The sequence below is a fragment of the Mastigoproctus giganteus genome, chromosome 10 (genome assembly GCF_048544385.1).
Source record: "Mastigoproctus giganteus isolate SK-2022 chromosome 10, ASM4854438v1, whole genome shotgun sequence".
NCBI lineage: Eukaryota > Metazoa > Arthropoda > Arachnida > Uropygi > Thelyphonidae > Mastigoproctus > Mastigoproctus giganteus.
Genome location: NC_143584.1, coordinates 143,442,783 through 143,457,429, shown reverse-complemented (window position 1 = coordinate 143,457,429; position 14,647 = coordinate 143,442,783). Strand labels below are relative to the sequence as shown.

General features: G+C 38.0%; 1 protein-coding gene across 1 annotated transcript in view; it reads left to right on the top strand.

The window, feature by feature from the left end:
• LOC150079332 (corticotropin-releasing hormone receptor 1-like) overlaps positions 1-14,647 on the top strand; it is a 370,784-nt gene that overhangs the window by 89,839 nt on the left and 266,298 nt on the right. Inside the window, exons 3-4 of the mRNA XM_090382673.1 lie at positions 2,788-2,879; positions 9,345-9,451. Coding sequence (XP_090238799.1) covers positions 2,788-2,879; positions 9,345-9,451 — 199 coding nt within the window. The remainder of the gene's footprint in view (positions 1-2,787; positions 2,880-9,344; positions 9,452-14,647) is intronic.

Here is a 14,647-nt window from a genome sequence, read left to right as displayed (position 1 = left end):
CACACGGTTCCGTATTAACATTGCAAAACAAATCCGCACCTACTCACCCGATATTAAAGCTAATCAGAACACAGTTGATTCGCCTCAGAGAGTATCAGCAAAAGGTTATTTTCTGCTGGATTCCAGGCCATACTGGAATACCAGGAAATGAAATTGCGGATGATGCTGCCAAAAATGCATCCAGCTTAGCCCCAACGAATTCCCTAGTACCGTTCACAGATTATAAAATGAATACACAAAGTATATTAAAGGTCAATGGACTCTTCAGTGGAAAGTACAATTTCATAATAAACTACTCTAAATAAAACCTTTACCAAAATTATGGGCTTCTAGCCCCATTGCAAACAGACAAGAAGAAGTAATTCTAGCCAGAGCCAGAATCGGCCATACTCATTTAACCCATCTGTTCCTTTTGTCAGGGAAAGACCCTCCTCATTGTAATCGTTGTCATACACCACTCACAGTCAAACACATACTTCTGGAATGTACTCTAATATAATAATGCTCGACTAGTGTCATTCAGTTCTCTGTCAAATTTAAAGGAACCTCTGTCGCTTAGTCATATCATAGGCGAAAAATCAAATTTCACAGAATTCTTTTCCTTCCAAAAACGAATAGGATTGTATAGCCGTTTTTAACTGCTTCTAAATCAACAAACGCAGGCAGTATGCACCACTTTCATGAGTGCAATATGGCCTAAGTAGCCATTGCACTTAAAACCCCATCAACAACGACTGACGACGCTCTTGTTTTGTAAGAAAATGTACTTTTTTTTAGAAGAACAAAGGCAGCTTCGAGGGCTCCAAACAGTCAGCACTTCTTATTTAAACTATTCATTTATATAAAATAGTTCCAGGTGTTTTTCTTAAGGGAATGACAACAAGACCTCCTCAAACCGCCAATGTAAAGTGAAGTCCCACTCAGCTGTGCCAAAAAAAAAAAAAAATAAATAAATAAATAATAATAATAATAAATCAGATTACAGAGCACTGTATTTTTGTAATGTTTTTTCGCAATCGCGACACCAGGTCATTCCTGAGTACTCGATTAAATGCTACGAATGAGCTTACTCTACAGCCATTTCAGGTTCTGTTACTCACGAAAGATCCCAAAAGTAGAAAGTGAAGTGTTGTCCCGGAATGCATTATACAAAAGGAGTAAATAATGGCATCAGGAAATAAAGACGCACTCCTACAATGGAAAGAAAGCTACTCTGCTCTGAGAGGAAGGTCTTTTAAGAGAAGGAAAAAGGATGACTAAGTCGCAAAATCAGCATATTTTTTGACAAGGAAAACCTTGATCGTTTTTCGATTATTTCTTAAAGATGCCAAACGTGGCGACGCTTAGCAACTACGATAACAACCTTAAGAATCCATCTCGCATGTATTTCGTTCAAATTAAATAAAAAAATTTACATTTGTTTTGTACGAAACGTGCCCAAGCATTTCGATCAATGAGATGAGAAAAAAGTATCAAAGAGGGGATAACTCAAGAATTTTCTCTCCTCCAGAAAAGTAGCAAAATAGAATAAACCAAATTCTTCTGCGCTAGAAACTGGATCAAGCCCCAAGAACTTTCCTTAAGAGGCTTACAAAACGTGAAATATCTTACCGATTGCACTTTACCACTGCCTATTAGAACCTGTATCAAAGAGCGAGGTGGTTCTTTGGGAGATTCCCCGGGTTGAGATTTTTACCGAATAACGAGGTCTGATTTAACATCTATTTTTATTTCGGATTTCACGTCCTCATTTAGAAACATATTTCTCAAGGTACATAAAAATTCATGAACGTATGTAATCACTTGGCTACAAAGAAAAAAAAGTTAAGCACTAGTTCAGGGGTCAATACCACTCAGAGATGATGTGCTTATTTATTTTGGTGTGGAGATGTCGAACACTAGCGGTGAATTTCTGATATCAGGCAGTTTATATAGACGAAAACCTGATCTTATTTTTTAAAAAAATATATGCGGTCGCGGTGAAATTTCACTTTGAAATTAAACTGGAACAGAAGCACACTCATTTTTATTTGTTACTTTTGTGGCGACATCATGTTGGGATGGCAAAATAGGTTTTGTGTGCCACAGGTTGTTGATCTTTGCAACAACTGATCGATCGCTCATCGCCCTGGGCTCTTAAATGTACCACTGTACCAAATTTATCGTCCATTAGTTTATTTCCCGTTCGTTTAATTAACCCGTATTCTATTTATCCAATAGGTGTTTAGCGACTCTTTATTCATTGTTTACCTACCAAACGCAGTTCTCTATCTGTTATTCACTGTTTGACCAATAACACGTTGTCTACTTTGATAAATAATAAACAGAGGTAATAAATGAGGTAGTGACATGCCAAAAACATAATAAGGCGCAGAAGCTGGACGGGAATGTACAGTACAGCATTATGTTTCAAAGCCACTTTTATATACGCCAAAATATATACGCTAATATTTATCTGTACGCATAAAATTTATCTGTACGCATAATTTAAATATTTAAATAGAGAAACATTTATCTGTACGCATAACATTTATCTGTACGCATAATTTAAATATTTAAATAGAGAAACATTTATCTGTACGCATAATTAAAAAAAAAATTCACATCATACTTATTAGGGATTACTGCAAAAAAAAGTGTATTAAACCTTAAGAGTGATACACAAGAAGCATAGAATGATTTAAATTTCAGTGAATATCCTAGTTAGAAAAATTTAATGCAATGAATTCATTACCAACGCATAGTGACAAATAAACTTACTATTTTCTTTGTTATTTACTTAACCAGATTTTAGAGCGTATCGGGTATGCACAGACAGAGGAGAATGGATGTGGGGAAACAAGACGAATTACACTGAATGTATAGAACTACTTGAAACGGTAAGAAAGCAGAAAAATATTTGGTCTTTTAAATAAAAGATTAAAATATACAGTTATTATGAAAAAGTTGCCAGTTACTTATTCTATAACAGCATTACCCCTAGTAACAATGTGCCGATAGTTATGTCGCAATTATCAGTTTATTTTTTATCTTAAAAATAAATTAAATCTGATTGTCATCACAATGCAAAAAAGGCCCAAATAGTATTATCACTGCTTCTTCAGTTCATCAAAGACCAGAGAGCAATCAAAGGAAGATGTAGGCTGAAATATCTACGATATTCATTTATCAAGAAATCCTAAGAAAGCAATAATATAAAGAAAAAGTGTCACAATCTAAAGAGCAAAACATATTATCTTAAAAGTGCATTTTGTTGTTTCGGAATGTAAACAATGATAAACATGAATGAATTACATAAAAAAGTAGATAGAAAAGAAGAGCAAACTGGAGGAAATGCATCAATATTTTTCTATCTTCAATCTGAAACCAAGCGCAATACATGGCCAAACATAAAGATAAAACCAATGCTTAATGGGACGCCATTCGGGCACACTGATGTGGAGAAAAACGTTCTTTGTTATTGAGCTCTGGCGGTAGCATAGTTGGCAGAATCGCTGTCCTCCCCACACCAGGTAGAAAAGACCTGAATTCGAATCCCATCGTTAACGGGAGGAATTTTTATGGGAATTTTTCACAACGTGGCTGAGTTAGTTGGTCATGGTTTCTTTCTCGGATTTTTCGTCCAGAAAATGGGAAAATCAACCACAGAATACCCGCAATTTACAGACGTAATATATACGGTGCAATATGGCCAAGTTGCTGTTGCACCTAAAAACCCTACAACGAATACCTTGTTATCGACACACAGGTTTTATCAAATGGGTGTAAGGAAGAAATTTTGAGAAGAAATTAAATACAGTTTACGTACATTTTAATCAATCTGTGAATTCCGAAATGCAGTTGGAGCAGATGGATCTTTAACCAGATATACAGTATGGAGAATATAAAAAAATTCGTGAAGTAATTTTTGCTCGTGGCCCGAGACATCTGCACTGCGTCCGAACTAGAAAAGGAATGCATATATACCTTCACCTTCTACAATACGCAGACAAAAATTTGCTTCTCTAAGAAGCAAATTTATGTCTACCTTAGAGTCTTATTATACTTATTATGTCTTAGAGTCAGCAGATCGAAGATAAACTAGTAATCGTGAATATTCAGCTTACGACTGTAGTAGTAGTAGTAGTAGTAGTGGCACTTGATGCAAGAAAGCAGTGTAGGAGCTTATGCAGCATCAGCCAAAAAAAAAAATCACACCATACCCTCCAATTGCCTGTCCAGTTCCTCCTTAAATTTATTTAACCTATCAACTTCCACAACGACAGATGGAAGTTTGTTCCAGCAATTAACCACCCGCTGGCTAAAGGCAAATTTCCGCACATCTATTCTACATCTATCCTTTCTTAATTTGAACTTATGTCCCCGTAGGTTCGTATTCTGAACAAGTGGGAGGATCCCATCAGAATTCAGCGTGCTCAACCCATTCAAGGCCTTATAGACCTCAATCAGATCACCGCGCAGGTGCCTAGTCTCCAGCCACTGCAATTTGCAGAACTTAAGCCTCTCTTGGTAAGAGGATCCCTTCATTCCCCTCACCAATCGTGTTGCTCTTCTCTGTACACGCTCAAGCAAATCTACATCCTTTCTAAAATGAGGCCTCCAGACCTGTACGCAGTACTCAAGGCGTGGCCTGACCATTGCCTTATACAGAGGGACAATCACCTCCTTTTCCCTGCTAGCAAAATTCCTATATATCATTGACAAAACCCCATGACCTGCCCTAGCAGCCTGTCTACATTGCTCAGAAAACTTCATATCTGACTGCACAATTACTCCCAGGTCTTTTTCATTTTCTACCACCTTAAGTGTAGTACCACACAGTTGGTACGTTTCTCTGGGGTTACTTCTACCCATATGCAGTACTTTGCATTTGTCAAGGTTAAACTTCAGTTGCCACTTCTTAGCCCATCTGCCCAAATTATCTAGATCCTGTTGCAGTAGCACACTGCCATTACTGTCATTAACAACCCTGCCAACCTTCGTGTCATCTGCAAACTTCGACATTAAGCCTGATATACCTGAAAAGAATATTAATAATAGAAAGCTCCAGTCATGCAAATGCGTGACACGAGCTTAACTGAAAATTTATTAAAAAATCTCGCCTCCAGAATAATTTAATAAACAAAGACTGTTCACATTCTTTTTATAATAATTTAAATTTGTATATTATAAATTGTATCATTATTCACCACTGACTTTAACAATACGATATATTTTTTTTTTTGTGATTGATCATCACACTAAATCAGGAGGCCTTAACTCTGGCCAATGAAAATACGTCCAAGTCATCGGAACCAAAATAGTTGTGGCAAATGTTGCAAGATAGTAAGCTTATACAGCATCAGCCAAAAAAAAAAAAAAAAAAAGAAAAAATCCACCGCATCACCTGCTCACCTCTTCTAATAATTTGTCGAATTCTTCCTTTCTTGATCATATAAGTTTCATTGCACAATGAGATGGAACTATTTAATCGAAAAACAAAAGAGGGACTTAATACATATATATAGTTCGCAATTTATATATTATTATTTCGGTATATAAGCAATGTTATTACTGATAATCTTTTTTCTAAAGCTAAAGCTTTTTCCTCGCCCCTTTCTTGAGCAAATACTGCGAAACCGCGGGACGGAATGTGGTCACGTCTGGCTCAATTTAGCTTTCCTTTCATAACATAAAAGCGTTATCTCATAGCAACGTAATCCATTTCCATTATCCTTCTGAATCTACTCAGTGCTGCTCACATATTGGTTAAAAAACTACAACGGTCGTTGAAAACAAACAGAAAATGCAAACCATGTTGCCCTGCAATGCCGTAGGGTTTTTTTTTTTTTTTTTTGTACGTGACGAGGAATATTATGTCTCTAAAGTGCGTGTAAAGGGTTAGTTTACCGATTTTCGGTAAACTAACTGTAAAATACACGCAGTGGTTTTCGGGATGAAAAATCCACGTTTCCAGAAGGAAAAACCGATTCCCCTTCACCTCCCGAGACTGTAACTTGGTACCCACATGAAACCTACAATCGAGGTGGGAAAGGTTAATCCACGTCATTCTAGCGACTGATATTGAGCCACCAGTCAAGTAGTAAGTGGAACAGTTACTTGACCATTAGGAAGATCCCGTAATCATGAGATGCTCACAGAGAGCTCCCCGGTATCTGCGGACGGTGGAAGCTCATGAGCATCCTACAGTGCATTATTTCTACGCGATTCTGATGGATGAATTCATTCAGAAAAATAGTTATCTGTTCTTCGGTTTCATTGCTCCGTTGTCATGAAATACGTGATTTGTGCTGTAATCTACTTCAAGCACCTCAAAAAAGGAAGATTAAACAGCTAAATAGAATTTATTGTCTGAATGCCAGAAAGGGCTCTTAATGGGCATCCCAGAAAGATAAATGTAATGTAGGTCGGAAGTGACGGAATATAAAGAAAGAAAAACGTTCATTCATTGATACTTAAATCCATATTTTTTGGCATGTTCTACTCAGAATGAAGAATTTCCTTTTTCATATTATAGAACAGCAGCCAACATTAGAGTAAACCAAACAAGTCAAGTGTATGACATGTTCATCTATTGATCCAACTGTCTGCAGAGAAATTAATGCTTTTAAGACACCATGATGTCCTTTACTGTGGGCTTAATAGATGTCTAAAAATATAAGCCGCAAGAAATTATTTTTCTAGACATCGTTCTCTGTACACAGATGAGAACTCATTCCTTGGTACTTACAAAGTTTCTTAAGTTCGACACATTTGATGCTGACAGAACACGCCCTTGGAGATAATTAATGGTTCATTCTTTCAAGCAGAAGATGGGCTGATGAATTATCACCGAAATAAAAATTAATGTAAGTTTTACGATTATCTTTCCAAGAAGAAAATAATATGTATCTGATTATCCCTGGCTGTGTTTGAGGGGGGAGAGGGGGAAGGAATACATGTCCCAAGAAATGACAATGATTCGCCTACACAAAAGCGATTTGCCTGTCCGTTCAATGCAATGTATGTTTATCATCAAGTCAGCAGGCCTTCTCTTCTAACAAAACAGATAAAGGTACACTGCCTGACCAAAAGAACATGAATACATTACATTCATTGCGTTGCTGTATTCAGGAAAGGGCCAGTCTGGGAGAAGGCAACGCCTTAGGGAACCTGTCAAATTGAAAAAGGCCAAATCCAAACAAAGGTCCCGCCCCTTGGTCTCGGCAAGAAGGACTGGGTATTCTGACATTAATTCTTGCACTCGGCCGGCCCCCTTAACCCTAAGACCGGCTCTGGTTTAGAAACCCATTTCAAAATATGTTATCCTGGTGTTAATTCAATGAAATAAAAAGATAATTTCAAGCTTCTCTGCAGAAGAAACAATTAATGTAAATTAAATGCACAATTTAACCAAATCAGTATATTTCTTGTTAAAAATATTTAACCTTATATTTAATTAATCGTAATTAACTTTAAGAATAAGAGTTATATCACTCAGAAAAAGGACAGTTAGGCACACTCCCTATTCACTTAATTGTGGTCAGAGACAATTACTTGCGATGTATCACGAGGGATGCGAACGTGCAAAGCAATCGGTGATTATTTTTTTAAATTAGTAAGAAAATTTTACATTTTAGGACTGCTCATGGTTAAGAATAAGATATGAGGTTAGAAAAATTCAATTAAACATCGAAGAATAGGATTTAGTAGATTTAATAACATAACTATTACAGATTACATTTTGTTAAAAATACTTAAGTGGAATTTAAAAAAAAAAAAAAAAAAGCTTCCCACTCCATGAGTTCCAAGCAACGAAGAAAAAAAAAGTTTCTTTGCAATAATCTATTTAGCCTCAAGCGACGAATAACTGATTTGATTTCGTTCCAAAAGATGCGACCTATAAAAGCGAGGAACCTTTTTATTAAAATCGCCCGGGGATTTTTCCCAAATTATTCATGAGAAATATCATTAAGGTCAGGAATTTAAAATGAAATTAATTGTAAAGCAGTGGCACGCATTTAATTTACAAAAAAAACTGTGACAGTTGCTCATTAATAACCGCATGAATTGTAAATTATTTCTATCTAGAACAAGTTGATTTGTGCATGGCGAAGTCCACTGCCATATTCAAAAGAATATTAGAAATTAGTTTGTATCGAAATATTAAAAATGAAACCATTTAGATAATATTATGTAACTATAACACGTCATAAAATGACGAAGAAACTTATGTGTGTGAAGTTTACTTTTAGCAAGTTTAGTAAAATCCTAGTTGTAATACGTAAAATAGCATGCACACTAATAGGAGAATTATAAATAAGTGATGTCTCATCGAATGTGAACATTGTCACATACTGTACTATAGTGCAGTATTTGACTACAGTACAGACTGTTGCATAAATATCCAACATTAGAACAAAAAGCATTTCAAGATTCGAGTTGCGATGACTGAATATACGTATTGTGGATAACATTACCAAGGATTATTCAACAAATAAGTAGTTAAGAAATTAATATAAATACGGTGTTTTATTGACATTGTCTGCGCGGTATAAAAAGCAAATAACTTCTTCCCAGAAAAAGAGCAAATTTTGCATTTAAAAAACTGAATAATAAACTAATTTTCGGATGCAACGGGTCAAGTACACATTTAGAAATCGGAAGGAAGGATAGTGATCCATCATTAAGAAGAAAAAGAAATAAAAAAGAGCTTCCGTAATAAAATCGATAAGATTGTCTGTTTTCATTCCAACAACGCTAAAGAGAAGCAGTAGTAACAGGAGACAGTTAAAAATCAATATGGACTTATTTTCAGCTGCATACATTTCTTCTCGTTTATCAGGACTGCTTATTTAATCCTCCGTATTATTCTTCTCAGACATTTGCTGGGAATTGCCCCATTAAGTTTTAATACAATGGTCTCAAACGGAACATTTAGCAAGATATTGTCTCTTTAAAGCTTTATGAACAGAAGGAAGAATGGATTTCAATGGATTGTAATGTACATTGAGAAATTATGCACATCGGCAGAGGATAAAATCCAAAAAGAATCTGGAATTACATAAGGAACTAAACTAATATTATACACACAGAGACATTAACAGATAATGTCTCAAGCTGTTAAAATACGAGCTAATATTTGCACATATCATTTGCCTCCCCATTAGCAATTAAAATAGAAATTCGGTGATTTTTAAACTTTATTTCACGGCAATTGATTATTTCTTCGTCGTATACTTCATATTGTGAAACTCGTAATATGAAGTATAATACTACAAAATAAGTTTTAAATTGAATTTTCTTGCATTCAAAAGAACATACATCAATTTTTTTTAGAATTTTCATATTCTTTGTTTTTATAGGAGCTTCTTCCTTCTACTCCTGTTACAATCAGCCTAATCCTCCTGGTGTGCTCTGCTGTGTCTCTTCTTCTATTAGCAATCACTCTCTTCATTTTCTTTTATTTCAAGTAAGTTGATAAACTTACCGAGTAATATGTAACGATATGTAGTATGTTAGCAAATGTTTCAATGTAGTTTTTTGAACAAAACGCAATGGTTCTCAAACTTTTTATACTTTGAATCGCAAAGAGCTTCATGGTAAGATGGACAAAGTTGAAATAAGACAAATTATTAATTACTCCACGGGATACTGACGGGTCGAGCACTGTTTAATTTTTTTAACAATTTTTAATTTTTTCAATTTTTGCGAAATTTCTAACGTGTTACTCAGATAAGTATCTCTATATTACAATACTGCCATTGTACTCGATGACTATAAATGACTAGTACAATGGCATATAATGTAATATAGATGACTAGTACAATGGCAGTATTGTAATACTGCCATTGTACTAGTCATCTATATTACATTATATGCCATTGTACTCGATGACTAGTACAATGGCAGTATTGTAATATAGAAGGAAATCGCTAAACAGTTTGAGTACGATTATTAAAAATCAATAGCAAACTGGAGTCAAAAATTGGCCCACTCTTTTTGTACCTGATTAGTAAACTTTAGATAAAACTGAAATGAAACTAGGCCTATTGAAACGAAATGTATTAAAAATTGCGATAGTATGCTATGCAATATTCGTTTATGTTATATATAAAATGTTCATTTGTTCCTCACATATTTCTACAGTTCATCCTGAAAATAATCAAAGGGATTTAGTAAGAGGCTCCGGAAAAGCAGGTCTACTGGCTCCACGTTCTTGCTTTCGAATTAAACGCAGTATTCTTCTCTATAAAATGTGAGCGGTCGTATACGCTAAAGTACACATGTTCCTTCTTACTTCCGTTGAAAAACATCAATCATCAGAAGACATAAGTCTGTTAACAAGCAAAACAGTCTCATGCCATTATCCCAAGCTTCACAGCTGCATTTACAGGGTTACGGTGTTCCGAAATAACTTCGTTTTTAATTTTAAATATAAAAACTTTCGCTTCTCTTCCTTCTTCAAGAAGTTCCAGGAATAACTACTAGTTGGTAATAAATCGATAATAATAAAGTGTTGTAGAGAAAAAAATCTCAACAACAGAGTCTTGCTTGTTTTAGAGAACTCGCTTGACCATCTTATTAACCTTGAAGGTCTGGTGAAAACAAGTTGTTTTCATGACAACAAATAGGACCCCTTTAAATGAGACGCTTTCGTCGCGGGAATGCCGTCCATCCAGAAATAAACTATTCATACACTTTATACAGCATGATGATTTGTTTGTTATAGTGTACAAAGTGTGTAAATAGTTTATTTCTGAAAAATATGAATCTTTGTTGCAAATGATGGACCAAGAGGCAATAGCAATATTCAGAGCCTATCTCCGGCTGACTATGCGACAACTGATCACTGGGACAAATGCCGAGGACCAACGAACAGTTCAGGTCTGATGGGGAAACAATATTATTAATAAGTCCACAGACAACATTGCGCTGGCATGAGAGAAGTCACCCGGCCTATGATGAATACTGTGTGGCGGAATATATGGCCAGTGTATGTTCAAGGCGTTCAGGAACTTGTCAGTATCCTCGAACTTCTGAGATTGTAGAATTGACAAAAGAGATCTTAAAACGTTAATAATTTGGAATAACTAATAAAGTTTGTAAATAATATATATTTACAAATAAAATATATGACATATATTTAATTGTTTTTCTGTTTTAAGATTGATTTAATTTTTTTTAATCAGCAGATGATGAAAAACTTAAGTCAACGAATCCAAAAATTTGACCACGGAAATTCACTTCCCCTTTATAACACACTTCATTATGTACAGATACCTAATAGCGAGATGTTCCCCCCTTCAGCATTCATAACAGCCCGGATTCATCTTGGATTCAACTAGGTCACTAAATCCTGCCACGGGAATGCTGGTCCATGTTGATGCAACTAGTTACCGGGGTTGTTGCGAATTGAATGTCGAATGCAAATTGATCTCTAACTCCGAAAAACTCGTTCCACCTCATTCTACAGTTGCTCAATTTGGTTGAGATCTGATAATCGGGGAATCCACCGCAGTAGACTGAATTCGACCTTATGTTCCTGGAACCTGTTATACTGTATACACCTCTGGCCTAATAGCATGGCGTCATTATCCTGTTGGAAGAATTCATTCACGGATGGACTGCAGCCATGAATTGTCTGAGGAATTGCCGTTTCTGCTGTTTCACGCTGATAGGAGGACCAGAATATGGAAAAAAATAGCATGAGTCGACACATCCTGCCAAGTTATCAACATAGTAGGCTGGTGGAGCGAATGTAATTATGCACTTAATAGAAACAATTTCCAGATAATCTGTGGAAACCAGATGTTGCCACAGGTTATCCACACTATTACATTCGCTCCCCCAGCCTACAACGTTGATAACTTGGCAGGATCGGTCGACTCATGCTATTTTTTTCCATATTCTGGTCCTCCCATCAGCGTGAAACAGCAATTCATCAGACTTGGTAACAATTTTCTAATCCTCCACTTTCCAGTGATTCCTGACCCCACACTAACCGTATCTTCTTGTTTCTTTTGCTGACAAAAGTGGAATCCGGTTCGGTCATTGGCTGCGATACCCCATATATGACGTTACAACGAGCTGTGAGTTCTGAAAAGCTCTTTGGTTACCACTGTTGTACTTGGGTTTTTACGAGTATTTGTATTTGACCGACTGTAGTTTTTCTGTTACCCTGCACAAGTCTTGTCAGTCATCGTTGACCTCTTGCATCGACGACATGTTTTCGAGTAAGTGAAACCCCAGCAGAGTTGTGGTTGCCGCGGTACTCATACCGGCGCGTCTGGCACTGACTACCATGGCAAGTTCAGTCACTTAAATCTTGTCCATTCTCGTACAGATTTGTACACAAAGTATCCCTGCGTATCTGCTAACATACTTCACATTACATCATACGAACACATGATGGAGTTACTGAAGGAGCGATCATTTTGTTGAAAGGGTAACTGTGCCGAATAAAGTGGCTACTTAGCGTATGTAAAAAACATGTCCGATTTACGTCGTGTTCAAAGAACACACCATACTCAGGTTCTAGGAACAGATAACTACCTTCACTCAATGCTCAACACATCGCATTTCTATCCCTCCACATTCAAGTAGCTCTAGTACTGCAACTGACTATACAGACTTACCATTAATATGCAGACAACACCACGTCGATATTTGCTCACGACATACCCAAGCACTCCGTATTACACAATTATAAATATGCCGGTAGGCTTTCGAGAAGGTAAAAAAAGGCTTTCGAGAAGACAGTAGCACAATTGAGAGTGCAAGATGGATCGATCAACGGAATTAACACTATAGACCGTATTTAGGGTGCCACATACAGTCTGTACTCGACATTTCAACGAAACTGAAATCTCCAGGTTGGTAACTGGTGATGTCTTTAAGTCTGCTTTCGGCTGTGTCCATCGGCCTGCCTTATGGAAACTACTAGAGGTCGAACATGTACCTCGAAAAGTCATCACACTCCTTCAAAATGCATACAACGGTTTAACCAGCCAGGTGCGCATCCAGAACGATTTATCTGAGGAATTTACCATCCAAACTGGAGTCCGCCAAGGGTATGTAGCCTCCCCGTTGCTTTTTAATATCGTGGTCGACGCCATTATGAGGCAAGCATTCAGAAACAGACGGGGCATACAATATGACAAGGATCACTATGTGACTGACCTGATGTTTGCCGATGAAAGTGCTATCTTTGCTGGTAACGACTCTGAAGCCACGGACATCCTCTACGATATTGCCCGGCCATACGGTTTGAAGATCAATGCTGGTAAGACAAAGGCCCTGACAACAGATGGGTCGCAAGCCACCATCTATCTCGAAGGCGTCCAGATCGAGCAAGTGCAGGACTTTAAATACCTTGGGTCGCTGGTCCAGGAGAAGAAAGTTGCATCCACCATGGAAATCCACAGCAGAATTGGACAGGCGGCCACTGCGTTCGCCTCGCTCAAATGGTGTCTGTGGAAGAGGACCAACATTTCCTCAAAGACTAAAATCCGACTCTTCCGGACTTTGATCCTGCCCATTCTCCTTTACGGATCAGAAACATGGATTTGTCTCAAGCTAGATTTAAACAAACTTGAGGTATTCCAAATGCGATGCCTGCGGCAGATTTTGGGCATCTCACTTCGTGACCGCATCACTAATGATACCATCCGCACCAGATGCCAACAGCAACCAACCATTGCCGACCAAATCCAGAAGCGAAGGCTTAGATGGTTTGGCCACGTATGTAGAATGGGCACGAACAGAATACCATCCACACTCCTTTGGAGACAACGACCCACCCAATGGAGCATCCAACGGACCGCGCCTAGGAAAACGTGGGCCAAGCAAGTGGAAAATGACTTGAAGAGCCGACGTCTCGACCTTAACCAGGCCAGGACTGACGCCATGGATCGTAAAGTATGGAAGAACATCACAGAGCAAGTCCGAAACCCTGCGGCACCTACAGCAGCATACTGGTTGCGTGGCCAACCGCCTCCCCCAGCTGCCAGCTAAGGACCAAGAAGAAGAAGAACTGGTGATGTGATCTGCAAATGAAAGCGGACTGGTCTGAAACCGTCACAAAACGACCCAGAAAACCTCCAAAACTGACGGAACGTGACTGGAGAGTCCTGCAAGAAATCCTCCGCTCAGAAAGCAGGTCGATGTTGTCGCAGCGCACCAAAGCCTTCAGTAAGACGATTGGGACACATGTCAGTACTAGACACAGAATTAGGGTGGTAGGTCCCACACTACCACCCTAATTCTGTGTCTTCCTAATTCTGAAAGCGTGGGAGGGGGAGCGGGAAGGGAATAAGCAGGGCCCTTGGGAGGTGGAGGGATGAATGTCATAGGGCTAGTGTGCCCTGTGTGGGAAGATTTGCCGTGTTCGTCGTGGTGAGCGACGTTCCCACGCTGCCCAGACAAGCTGGAACCAGCGTCAGCATCCGACGCCATGCCGCCTGGGAAAAGAAATCAGCATTGCGTCAGAGAGGCCGAAGGTTCTAATCGATGTAGAATCATGTGTTATTGTTAGGGCGGCTCGTAGAACATCAGTTCAAATCCGCCTCGTCTTACTGTAGGTTTTAACGGACTCTGTAAAATAGGCCAGACGTGTAGTAGTGTAATGTTTGTGTATTTTCGATGTAGCATCAGCGGAATTCTTCTC